The 12,948-nt window shown below is 45.2% G+C and overlaps 1 protein-coding gene across 2 annotated transcripts in view; it reads right to left on the minus strand.

Annotated features, from left to right (window-relative positions):
- Window positions 1-2,434: 2,434 nt before the first annotated feature.
- PRCP (prolylcarboxypeptidase) overlaps window positions 2,435-12,948 on the minus strand; it is a gene marked incomplete at its 5' end in the record, with an annotated part of 45,276 nt that continues 34,762 nt past the window's right edge. For both annotated transcript variants that reach the window (XM_081951221.1, XM_081951222.1), the window contains 3 exons: window positions 2,435-6,343; window positions 8,487-8,674; window positions 10,246-10,410. In XM_081951221.1, coding sequence (XP_081807347.1) covers window positions 6,127-6,343; window positions 8,487-8,674; window positions 10,246-10,410 — 570 coding nt within the window. In that variant the 3' untranslated portion in view covers window positions 2,435-6,126. The remainder of the gene's footprint in view (window positions 6,344-8,486; window positions 8,675-10,245; window positions 10,411-12,948) is intronic.

Here is a 12,948-nt window from a genome sequence, read left to right on the forward strand (position 1 = left end):
AAGTCCATGTTATAAATAGCATTTCACATTGCGTTTCTTCAGAAAGAAGGTGCAACGTTTGGGCCTATAAGGTAGCCCTCAACCTACAACAGCTCGTTTTGTGACCGTTCAAAGTTGACACAGTGGCTGGAAAAAGAAAAGTGACTTAGGACTGGTTTTCCACACTTAATGGCCATTGGTGGCAATCCCCATGGTCTCGTCGTCAAAACGACAGAGGTCCTTATAGTCAAAGCAAGGGTGGGTTGCTGCCAGAATTACTGCCGGTTCGGCGTGCAAAAAATTTGCTCACGTGCGCATTTGCACCTGAAAAGGTCTGAGCATGCACATGTTAGAAAAGGGGGAAATTAAATTTTTGCAATGAACATTGTTCTGCATGCGCAGAACCAAAAATCAAGATGGCGCCACCGACAACAGAACCAGTTTGGGGGCATGGCAGGCCAAGATACTACCTGATCGGCTGAACCGGTAGGAACCCACCTCTGAGTCAAAGCTATGGTTTTCCAATAGTAACGCATGGACCGAGTTGGACCATAAGGAAGGCTGAGCGCCGAAGAATTGGCACTTTCAAATCGTGGTGTTGGAGAAGGCTCTTGAGTGTTCCTCAGCCTGCAAGGAGATCTAATCGGTCGATCCTCAAGGAAATCCACCCTAACAGTCTTTTGGAAGGGAAGATCCTGAAGCTGAAGGGCATGTCCTTTGGCCACCAAAGGACTTGGAGAAGACCGTGATGTTGGAGAAGATGCAAGTCAAAAGTAGACGGGGACGACAGAGAATGAGATGGTTAGATGGTGTCATGGATGAAAGGAGCATGAATCTGGGCAAACTTTAAGAGCCACCTGAAGACAGGGAGCTGGGATGCTATGATCCAAGGGGCTGCCAGGTGTTGGAGACAACTTAGTGACAGAACATCAACAAAACTGATGGCGTCCTCATTACTACTCTCCTAACAGAATGAAGGGGATGAGTAAAAATCAGGAAGAGACAGACCCACAAATACATTTTTATGGCATAGGAAAGTGAAGACAATTACCCAGTGGAACAGCTTGGCTCCAGAAGTTGTGGGTGCTTTGTCAGCATGGTGATGTCTCTGCTTTTTAACATGCTGTATAGGTTTGCCATAGCTTTTCTCCCAAGGAGGAATTTTCTCCAATATCATAGTTTTTCTCTGCTTAGGATTACATCTCACACACAGCATTTTTAACTAGACCCGTGATGGCGAACCTATGGCAGCGTGCCACAGATGGCACGCGGAGCCATTTCTGAGGGCACGCAAGGCATTGCCCTGTCAGTTCCAGCATGCATGCGCACGCTGGCCAGTTGATTTTCGGCCTTGATTTTCGGCCATTTTTCGTCCTCCAGAGACTTTCCTAAAGCCCCCAGAGGGCGAAAAACTGCCCAACGTGCAAACAGGAAGTTCGGAAACAGACTTCCGGTTTGAGCATTGGGCTGTTTTTCGCCCTCCGGGGGCTTCAGGGAAACCTCCTGAAGTCTCCGGAGGGAGAAAAATGGCCCAATGGGAACAGAAGGCCCAATGGGAACAGAAGTCTGTTCTCGAACTTCCGGTTTGTGTGTTCGATCATTTTTCATCTTTCCCAGGCTCCTAGAAAGCCTCTGGAGCCTGGGGAGGGCAAAAAACGGAACTACCGAGCCTACCGGAAGTCGGGAAACAGGCTGTTTGCAGCCTCCGGGAGGGTGGAGGAGGTCGTTTCCACCTTCCCTGGGCTCCAAGAAAGCCATGTGCACATGCGCAGGGCAGCAGGGAGGGTCACGCGCACATGTGCAAGGGCCATGGTGCAGGGGGGCATTAAATTATGGGGATGGGCACGCGCAATAGCGCACATGTGTGTGCTTTTGGCACCCGAGGCGAAAAAAATTTGCCATCACCGAACTAGACTATTATTTTAAAAAATAAATTCATGCTCAAATCTCGGTAGAATGTAGCCCACCAGAGGTGGGTGGCTGCCGGTTTGGATCGGCCGAACCGGTAGTAGCACGGCGGGAGGCCCCATCCACTCGCCTGGACGCTTCTGCGCATGTGCTTTCTGCTGTGTGCGAGTGAGCGTGGGAGTGGGCCCGAACCAGTATTAACAAAATTGGCAACCTACTACTATAGCACACAGTACATGGCACACAGTTTTCAAAGATACTGCTTTGCTTGTAACTCGTGTGGGATGAAAAAACAGAGAGGACAACTGGGACATCCAGCTTGTATCTGGGGTCCAGGGGAGGGGGGGGAAGGGGGTATCCAAAAAGTCAAGACCAGTGAAAGCCCCTCTCTCCTTTTTAAAGTGCTTTCCAGGTTACTTTAAAAGTATTTCTGTATCGCTTCTTCTGATCCCCAATCATCTTTTTTCTCGTTCGCAATTACGCCTGGTTTTTTTGCAGGACATATTTTCCAGGTGTCTTGCTTAGTGGCTCTGCCTGGTTTGTTCAATTAACAAGCATTGTCAAATGGATATGTTGGTTTTCTACTTTTATTAACAGCAGTATTTTATTTCATCACAATCTCATTTTATCATTGTACAAATTGCAGTTCGTTTTCTCAAGAAGAAATAACCAAAATAAAGATCTCCCTCTCATACTCTCTCCATCCATCCATCCATCCATCCATCCATCCATCCTTTCATGCAATAACCTTGGAGGTGTGCAGCCTTTATAGGAAAAATAAGCAAAAATGTTGAGAAACAGAAATGACACAAATTTGTGTCACCGTTGACACCAATCACGTCTGGATTTTGTTCTTGACTAAAGGTGCTTCAAACCTTTGGCCAAAATTTTAAGTGGCAAAACTTCACAACCTATCAGTCTCGCTCAAAAGCCAACAAAGGTTTATTGGAGATTTAACAGGTTGCTTGGATTATTTCTTACGTCCTTGTTCCCTTTTTATTTCCTTCTCAAAATGATTCAAAGCACCTGAAGGCTTTAATAAAAGAGTCTTTCTTTTTACAGTAAACAGTAACCCAGTTGGAAGGGACCTTGGAGGTCATCTAGTCCAACTCCCTGCTCACGCAAGTCTCACGCAGGAGACCTGTTCTAGGGATTCGAACTGCCGACCTTTCTGATCGACAAGCTCAGTGTCTTAGCTGCTGAGCCTAAGAATGCATATTTACCATGATGAGCCTCAATTTGAAAACTATAAAGCCTTTCTTTTGCTGTTGCACCTTCCTTCCATATACAGGCAGTCCTCAACTTGCAAAAATTCATTTAGCGACCGTTCAAGGTTACAACGGCACTGACAAAAGCGATTTATGACTGTTTTTCACACTTACGACCACTGCAGCATCCCCGTGCCCTTGTAATCAAGATGTTTAGCAGCTGGTTCATATTTATGACGGTTGTAGTGCCCAAGGTCAGGTGCTTAATCTTCTGACAAGCAAAATCCATAGAGTAGTCAGATTCACTTAACAACCGAGTGACTAATTTAACAACCGCAGTGATTCACTGAACAACGGCGGCAAGACAGGTGGTAAATTGGGACAAAGTTCACTTAACAAATGTTTCGCTTAGCCACGATAAATTCTGGGCTACGTTACGGTCGTAAGTTGAGGACCACCTGTAGTAATTTCAACCTTCACTGGTGTTAAGGCTGGTCAGAACCAAAATGGCTTAATTTGCAAGGGATTATTTACACACTCCCTTATCTTCTAGCATGGAAGCACAGCACAAGTGGCCACAGGCTTAGCATCATTCTTGTAAAAGTCTGTAAAAGCAATTCTCACTCATATCTGGGTCATTCGCATCCTTTTAGAGGGTCGTTGAGGCCACTTGGAGGTTTGACTGTGTCCTCAGACAAACCTGAGTGGTGCAAATAGTTCCTGTAGTCTGCAATTTTTTTCCTCTGGAAATCCATTCCTACTCCCACATCACGCAATGGGTCTTCCTCCAAAATTGTATAGCCAAAAATCTGTAGAGATTCTCAGTCATATCCAGGTCTTGGTTGTGCCAAAGGTGCTTTTTTTCAGGAGGCAACTGGACTTTCTTGGTGTGTTTTTTTTTGAAGACGTTTCGCTTCTCATCCAAGAAGCTTCTTCAGCTCTGACAGGATAATGGGGAAAGGGAAGGATTTATACTCCTTGCAGACAGCTGGTCATTTGCATCCTTTTAGAGCAGGGGTGTCCAAACTTGGGAACTTTAAGACTTGTGGACTTCAACTCCCAGAATTGAAGTCCACAAGTCTTAAAGTTCCCAAGTTTGGACACCCCTGTTTTAGAGGGTCCTTGAGGCCACTTGGAGGTCACCTGAGTAGTGCAAATGGTTCCTGTGGTTGCAAATTGTTTCCCCTGGAAATCCATTCTTTTACCTACACCAGGAGTGTCCAAACTTGGGAACTTCCCAACTTTGGACACCCCTGAGCTATACAATTTGGGATGAACACCTTTGAAATGGTGTGGGAGTTATGAACAGATGTCCAGAAAAAATGCCAGACTACAGGCAGACTACATTAGCCCTATTCAGATGAAAACCCAAGTGGCCTCAACGACTCTCTAAAAAAGGATGCAAATGACCAGCTTGCCTGCAAGGAGTGCCGATCCTTCCATTCCCCCCACCATCCAGTCAGAGCTGAAGAAGCTTCCTGGATGAGAAGTGAAACGTCTTCGAAGAAAAAAAAAGAAAGTAAGTCCAGTTGCCTCCTGAAAAAGTACGAAACAACACGCAAAGACACACACAAGTCTTCTGCTCTAGGAGTGTTTCCTGGTGACTGGATTTCAAAGTAAACAGCCAAGATCAAGAGTAGGATTTATTCAAGTAGAACGCCTCCCGGCCAATGGCAAGCGACGACAAAGCGTCTCAAGTATTTTGAGCACAAAAGTTCTTCCAAAAATTTGTCTATTCTCTCTTTAATGCCACCTCCTAAGTTAACAGCTGGCCTGCCACCTGTTGCTCCCCTGAATTCCTTAAATTAAGACAATACAGGTAGTCCTCGACTTACAACAGGTCATGAAGTGACCATTCAAAGTTATGACGGCCGGGGGGAGGGAAATGACCTATAACAGTTTTTTACCCTTATGATGGTTGCAGCATCTCCACGGGATTAAAATCCAGATGCTTGACCATCACATTTATGATGGTCGCAGAGTCACGTGATCTGCTTTCGCGACCTTCCGATGAGCAAAGTCAATGCGGGAAGCACTTTGCAACCGTGTTATCCGTTTCACAAGTGCAGTGATTCACTTAAGAAATTGTCTTCTTTTAACAACCTCATAATAGCTTGCAGGGCGGAGTCTAGGCAACTGAATGGAGCTTTGTGTTTACTGGCCCAATGCCCTTCCTGTTGCCAATGCGGAGTTATATTTTGCAGATATAATCTCGACGTGCCCAGAGAGAGAAAAATATCTGCCTCTACCTAGGATCAAACTCACAGCCTCCTGATTGTGAGGCAAGAGCTCCACCTCTAGGGACACCGCACCTCTCTATGATTCACTTAAGAAATGTGGCAGGAAAAGTCAGTGAAAAAGGGGCAAAACTCGCTCAACAAATTTCTCTCTGTGCCACATAGATTTGGGGCTCCGTGGTGGTTTTCGTAAGTCGAGCACTATCTGTATGGAGTCCAGCTCCACATAGAAAGACAGCTAAGTAAGTGGGACACGCAAAGGCAAAGGAGATTAGAAGTCTTCTCCTTCCCCAGTTGTGGGTCCTGCCGCTCAATGAAGAACAGATAGAAATTGTCTTGGCTTCCTATAATGAGAGAGATGGATGGGACGCCACCAGGTGTGGGTTTCTGCCAATGTTACTGCCGATTCGGTGCTCACTCAATGTGCACAGTTGCCTGTAAATAGGTCTGAGCATGCGCAGAACATTACAAATGTCAATAAAACATGTTGCGGTGACCGGGGAACCGGTTCAGGGGCGTCGCGAGTCTGTCGACCCTACCAGTTCGGCGACCCAGTCGCAATTTTGACTACCGGTTCATTCGAACCGGTGCGAACCGGTAGCAACCCACCTCCAGACGTCACTAACCAAAGCTGAGCCGTGTCAGTTCCAGCTCATCTCAAACGGACCTCTTGATTGAGAATTGGGAGAAGCTAAAGAAAGCTGAGCAAGATGAAGATGAAGAAGAGACAATCCAGAAAGGAGACGATCCCCAAAGGCTAACCATTGCCGCACAAAGCCCCCACTATTATCCAGTTACTTTGGGCATTTTTTAACCCTCTTGTGCTTCTGTATCCACAACTTCATGTAGTGGACTTCCAAGAGGCGAGCCTGCAGGACGGAGATGGGGTCAGAAGGGTTGTTGGCACGCAGATCCAGATGGTGAGCTCCTTCCGGGATCATGATGGCCACGAGAGTGTCCGTGATATTCTTTGTCACGCCACCGCCGGACCAAGGATCGAGCCCTCCGTTGCTGGCAGAGAATGGAGAAGACAGGCATTGTATGTTTTAAAGAAAACATATATAAAATGTTCTATCCTTGGCATCTACCACCAATGAGATTGGCCAAAATATATCCGAACATGAATCCAACCTGCTGGAAGTGTAAAAAAACCGCAAGGGACTTTTGATCGTGTATGGTGGACCTGTCCGGAACCTCAAAAGTATTGGATTAAAATTTGGAAATGGATACAACAAATTACAGAGGAACAAATAAAATATAAACCGGAACTCTTTCTTCTGGGAATAACCAAGGGGAAATATAGAAAGAAAATTAAATGCATACTAATACACCCCTTGACTCCAGCCAGAATAACGTTTGCCCAATGTTGGAAACAAAGTAAAATGAATTAGTGATTCAGAAAGTTCTAGATTGTGCAGAAATGGACAAGTTAACATTAAGATTAAAAGACAAAGAGTTTGAATACTATGAAATTTGGGATAATTGGTATAAATGGTTGCATAAGAGGAATAAAGCAAATTCAGCCAAGAAACAATAGAGAAATGTATAGAACTGTAGATGAATGTATGTAAATATAGAAGCGATTGATTGATATACACAGGTATGATGACACAACAATGTTAATGTGGTGATTATAGAAGGAAAAAACAATAAAAAATTGATCAATGGAGAGGCATGAACGGGGTACTTGAAGGAGAATGCAGAGAAACAATAACTACAATAATTCCATCGCGAATCACGATTTGGGTTGCTTCACCTCTCGCATCAAGCATCTTAAATTATGACATCAACACTCAAGAATCAGAAGACAGTTCCTTCTGCATCTGTCCCAGTATCTGATTATTTTTCTTTATTTATATCCTGCCTTTTTTTATTTTTATAAAATTACTCAAGTGGGCAAACATACTTATTGCGGGCACAGTGGTTAGAACACAGTATTGCAGGCTAACTCTGCCGACTTCCAGCAGTTCGATCCTGACTGGCTCAAGGTTGACTCAGCCTTCCATCCTTCTGAGGTGGGTAAAATGAGAGCCCAGATTGTTGAGGGAAAGAGGTTGACTCCGTAAACCGTTTAGAGAGGGTTGTAAAGCAATGTGAAGTGGTATGTAAGTGCTACTGGGAAGGAAGGGAGAGAGGGAGGGAGCGAGCAAGCAAGCCCTGGTGGCGCAGTAGTTAGAATTCAGTATTGCAGGTTAACTCTGCCCACTGCCAGGAGTTTGATCCTGACTGGCTCAAGGTAGTTGATTCAGCCTTCTATCCTTCTGAGGTTGGTAAAATGAGGACCCAGTTTGTTGGGGAGGGAGGGAGGGAGGGAGGGAGGGAGGGAGGAAGGAAGGAAGGAAGGAAGGAAGGAAGGAAGGAAGGAACCATGGGGATTGCAGGTGGTAAAATGAGGTCAGCAAAATGAGAACCCAGATTATTGGGGGGAATATGCAAATAATAATGTCTCTACACTGTAAACTTCCCAGGAAGTGCTGTAAAGCATTATGGGGCATTATAGTATATAAGTCTAAGTAGAGCCATAGTGGCACAGTGGTTAGAATGCAGTATTGCAGGTTAATTCTGCCCACTGCCAGGAGTTCGATCCTGACTGGCTCAAGGTAGTTGATTCAGCCTTCCACCCTTCTGAGGTCGGTAAAATGAGGACCCAGTTTGTTGGGGAGGGAAGGAGGGAGGGAGGGGAAGGAGGGAAGGGGTAGGGAAGGAGGGAGGAAGGGAGGGAGGGAGAGAGGGAGTGAGGAAGGAAGGAAGGAAGGAACGAACGAACCATGGGGATTGCAGGCAGTAAAATGAAGTCGGCAAAATGAGAACCCAGATTATTGGGGGCAATATGCAAATAATAATGTTTCTATACTATAAACTGCCCAAAAAGTGCTGTAAAGCATTATGGGGCATTATAGTATATAAGTCTAAGTGGAGCCATAGTGGCACAGTGGTTAGAATGCAGTATTGCAGGTTAATTCTGCCCACTGCCAGGAGTTCGATCCTGACCAGCTGAAGGTTGACCCAGCCTTCCAATCCTTCTGAGGTGGGTAAAATGAGGACCTAGATTGTTGGGGGTCAATCGGTTGACTCTGTAACCCACTTAGAGAGGGCTGTAAAGTATATACGTCTAAATGCTACTTGCTACTGGTTATGTACAATACAAACTCACCTGAAAATGATGTTACTGTGCGCGCTTATGTTTTTCCCACCGTAAATGGTGGTGATCCAGGAAGGGCGGGGTCGTACCCCCCAAGCTTTGAAACATTCCTCTGAGTAAGCATGGAAGTCCCATTTCTGTGGCTCAAACATATCATTGACACCGTCTGAACACATGGGCATTACCATCTCGGTGCAAGCCTTGGAGACGAGAAGGGAAAAAGGAGAGCTTAATTTCATAAGATCCCCGCTTGGAATAGGTCTGTCAGAGAGACAGACGTTCATATGCGAATCCCTAAAAATGGGAACTCTTAAAGATTTACGTATTACTAGCTGATAAACTGGCATTGCCCAGGTATTTATTTACAGAGGGGAAAATGTCCGGACCAAACATATTTTCTAGCGTTGGATTTTCCTCCTTACCAGAGGGAGCCCCCTTGTGGAGTACGGTGAAGCTGTTACCATGGCAACTCCACTGTGCTGTACAGTAGAAGCCATTTTACGGCAGTACGGAAGAGGCCATTTGAAGGCACAAGAGGCTGTATCTTAACAGAACACAGACATGTAAGTCATCTGTGTACCAAGTTTGGTTGAAATTGCTCGAGGCGTTCCAGAGTTATGTTGGAACACACACACGCACACACAAACACACACACAAACACACTTTTATAGATAGATAGATTTATTATTAAATTTATAGGCTGCCACCTGACTAATAGAGCGACCATGGATAGATTTCCAATACAGGTAGTCCTCCACTTAGAGCAGTTCATTTAAGGACTGTTCAAAGTTACGTCACTTGAAAAAAAAAGGGGGGGACTTACGACCGTTTTTCACACTTATAAACCACTGCAGCATTCACACAGTCACATGATCCAAATTCAGATGCTTGGCCACTGGTACGTATTTATGACGGTTGCAGTGCTGTGTGTGTGTGTGTGATGTGACACCCCCCTTTTTTGGGGAGACATTCTGATCCAGGAAAAGTCAATGAGGAAATCAGATTCACTTCACCACCATGTGACTGACTTATCAATGGCAGTGATTCACTCCACAACTGGGCCAGGAAAAGTTGCAAAATGGGGCAAAATTCACTTGACAAATATTTCCCTCAACGACAGTGATTTTTTACCTCAACTGTGGATGTACGTTGAGGACTGTGTGTGTGTGTGTGTGTGTGTGTGTGTGTGTGTGTGTGTTCCAGCATAACTCTGGAATGCCTTTTTTACCTCAACTGTGCATGTACATTGAGGACTGTGTGTGTGTGTGTGTGTGTGTGTGTGTGTGTGTGTTCCAGCATAACTCTGGAACGCCTCAAGCAATTTCAGCCAAACTTGGTACACAGATGATTTACTCTCTGGAAACAAATACTGTGGGGGGTAAGACACCTCTAACACTCCTTGGGGTGTGCGCTCTGTTAAGATACAGCCTGTTGTGCCTTAAAATGGCCTCTGCTGTACAGCGCAGTGGAGTTGCCATGGTAACAGCTTCACGGTACTCCACAAGGAGGCTCCTTCTGGTAAGGGAGAAAGTCCAACATTAGAAATTACATTTGGTCCAGACATTTCCCCCCTATAAATAAATACCCGGGCAACGCCAGCTAGTAAGTGAATAAAAAGTTGTAAAAGTGCCAAAACGATTAGAACAAAAAGTTACAAATCAAAAAATGACTATGGCTTTCACATTGGAAAAACAAGGGGTGCCTTACATCATGAGGGCTGTTCACCCACCCCTCCCAAAATTGCCATGGTCATGACGGGGTGCACACCCACCTGGTAAGACCAGCCCCGGAGGCCCAAACTTTTCGTAGCAGACCGAGTTATGTTCAAACAGGATGCATGCCCCGTGTAATTGTAGTAGATGTTCACAGCCTGGAAAATATTCTGCAGCAACAGCTTGTCTGGCAGTTTAGGTTTTTTCAGGTATTTGCAGATAACCTAGAGGAGGGGGGGAGGAAAGCAATAGAGAAGAATTGAGTCTCCCCAAAATAGCAGAGGATTAAAGATTCCAATCCTGCACAGAGAAGCTTATTTTTGGCACATCTGCAAAATACAAGCAGGGCTGGACACACAACCGCAAATGACCCCTGGATTTCTGTTGTCAGGTGAGTTTTGCCTCATTTTCGCGACCTTTCTTGCCTCCATTGTTAAGCGAATCATTGCAGCTGGTAAGTTAGTCACGCGGTTGTTAAGTGAAGCTGGCTTCCCCCCCTTGACTTGCGACCTCAGAAGGTCGCAAAAGGGGATCCCATGACATTTGGACACGGCAACGGTCATAAAAATGAACCACTTGCCAAGCATCTGAATTCAAGTCACATGACCATGGGGATGCCGCGAAGGTCATAACTGTGAAAAATGGTCGTGAGTCACTTTTTTTTCAGGGCCGGCATAATTTTGAGTGGTCCCTAAACGAACTGTCATAAGGTGAGGACTACCTGTAAAGGATTCAGGCTACGCAGCTAGACAGGAATTCCTTGTTTTACAACCATTTTTTTAGCGATTGTTCAAAGTTACCCTAGCATTGAAAAAAGTGACTTATGACTGTTTTTCACACTTATGACCCCTGGTCACGTGATCAAAATTCAGACACTTGGCAACTTGTTCCTATTTATGACAGATGCATTGTCCGTGTGTGTGTGTGTGTGTGTGTGTGTGTGTGTGTGTGTGTGTATGTGTGACATGATCCCCTTTTGAGACCATCTGACAAGCAAAGTTCACGGGGAATCCAGTTTCACTTAACAACTAGATTACTAACTTAACAACTGCAATGATTCATTTAACGACTGTGGCAAAAAAAGATGGAAAAATGGGGCAAAACACACTTAACCAGTGGTGCTATTCAGCCGGTTCTATCCGGTTCAGACGAACCGGTAGCAGCGGTGGGAGGCTCTGCCCATCCGCGCGGACGTCATCACGTCCCGTTTTTTTACCCTCTGCGCATGCGCGGAAGGTCCTGCGAGCGTGTTCACATTTGTGAACCAGTAGCGAAGGTAAGTGAATACCACACTTGCACTTAACCAATGTCTCACTTAGCAACAGAAATGTTGGTCTCAATGGTAGACGTAAGTCGAGGACTACCCGTCTTTCAATTCTGCAGGTAAACCCAGTTGGATCGGAATCACAGTGGGGGAAGGGTAGGCAGAATCCAAATCACTTACCCAAATCTGATTAAATTCAAATTAAATTTCAATTAAATTTCAAAAGTCAAATTGTCAGCAAGACCTGGGTTGCCTTGAGAGAGAGAGAGAGAGAGAGAGAGAGAGAGAGAGAGAGAGAGGGAGGGAGGGAGGGAGGGAGGGAGGGAGGGAGGGAGAGAGAGAGAGAGAGAGAGCGCACTCCAGCATAACTCTGGAACGCCTTGAGCAATTTCACCCAAATTTGGTACCCAGATGACTTATTCTCTGGAAACAAATACTGTGGGGGCAAGACACCCCTAAGACTCCTCGGTGTGTGTGTGCGTGTGCACGCGTGTGTCTGTGTGTGTGTGTACCAGCATAACTCTGGAACGCCTGGGCTGCTGAAATGAAAAGGAATGAATTATATCTATACTGTCAAATCACAGAACTTTTGACAGCGATAGTGTGCATTTTAGATTCAGGTGTGTGTGTGTCTGTGTGTGTGTCTCTGTGTGTGTGTTCCAGCATTACTTTGACTTGACAGTATACATATAATTCATTCCTTTTCCTATCTAATACAGGGTTAGCAAAAATAAATACCCGGGCAACACATGGTTGTCAGCTAGTTCTTAATAAGACGATATCTATCTTTTTCCACTTGTCTGAATCCTTTTTCTCAGCTGGAAGGTCCAGGATTTCCCAAACCTTTTCTGGCCATATGGGAAATAAAAGAGTTGCTTTTAAGAGGCTGCAACTTTTATGGAGAGGGGGGGAGGGGAGAGAGCGCCTCCCATTTCTCCAAGGGGACTATTCCCCCCCCCTCATGCCCCATGACTGAAAAGGATTAAACCAATGTATTCAAGCCAGCTGAATGAATCCACCTTTCTAGCTACTCAATAGCTCTCCCCCGGTTCAAGTCTCAGAATAATCACATTAGTTTGGTCACTGAGAAAACCCATCCGAGTTTCTAAACAAAGGGGGGTCAGGAGGGAGGTAAGAGAAGTGACTGGAAAAAGCTTACGCCACCCAGGGGAAGCTGAATACGTTAAGTTTTTCTTTTTTTTTTAAGGATTTGACCAAAGAGGTGGGGGGGGGGCGGGAAACCTTCTTGATTTTAGACTCCGGATGGACTGGAATATCTCGTGTGAAAAGTATCTCTCAGGCGAAGCCCCGTCCCCGCCACTTCATAAACAAACCAACAAACAAACTTGTGAAAAGTATCTGTCAGGGGACAGATCTGCCACCACCATTTCAAAAATAAATAAATACATAAACAAATAAATAAATAAATCTTGTGAAAAGTAACTCTCAGGGGAAGCTCCTCCACCATTTCATAAATAAATAAACAAACAAATAAATA

This window comes from Natrix helvetica (genome assembly GCF_964273705.1).
Source record: "Natrix helvetica genome assembly, chromosome: 4".
Lineage (NCBI taxonomy): Eukaryota > Metazoa > Chordata > Lepidosauria > Squamata > Natricidae > Natrix > Natrix helvetica.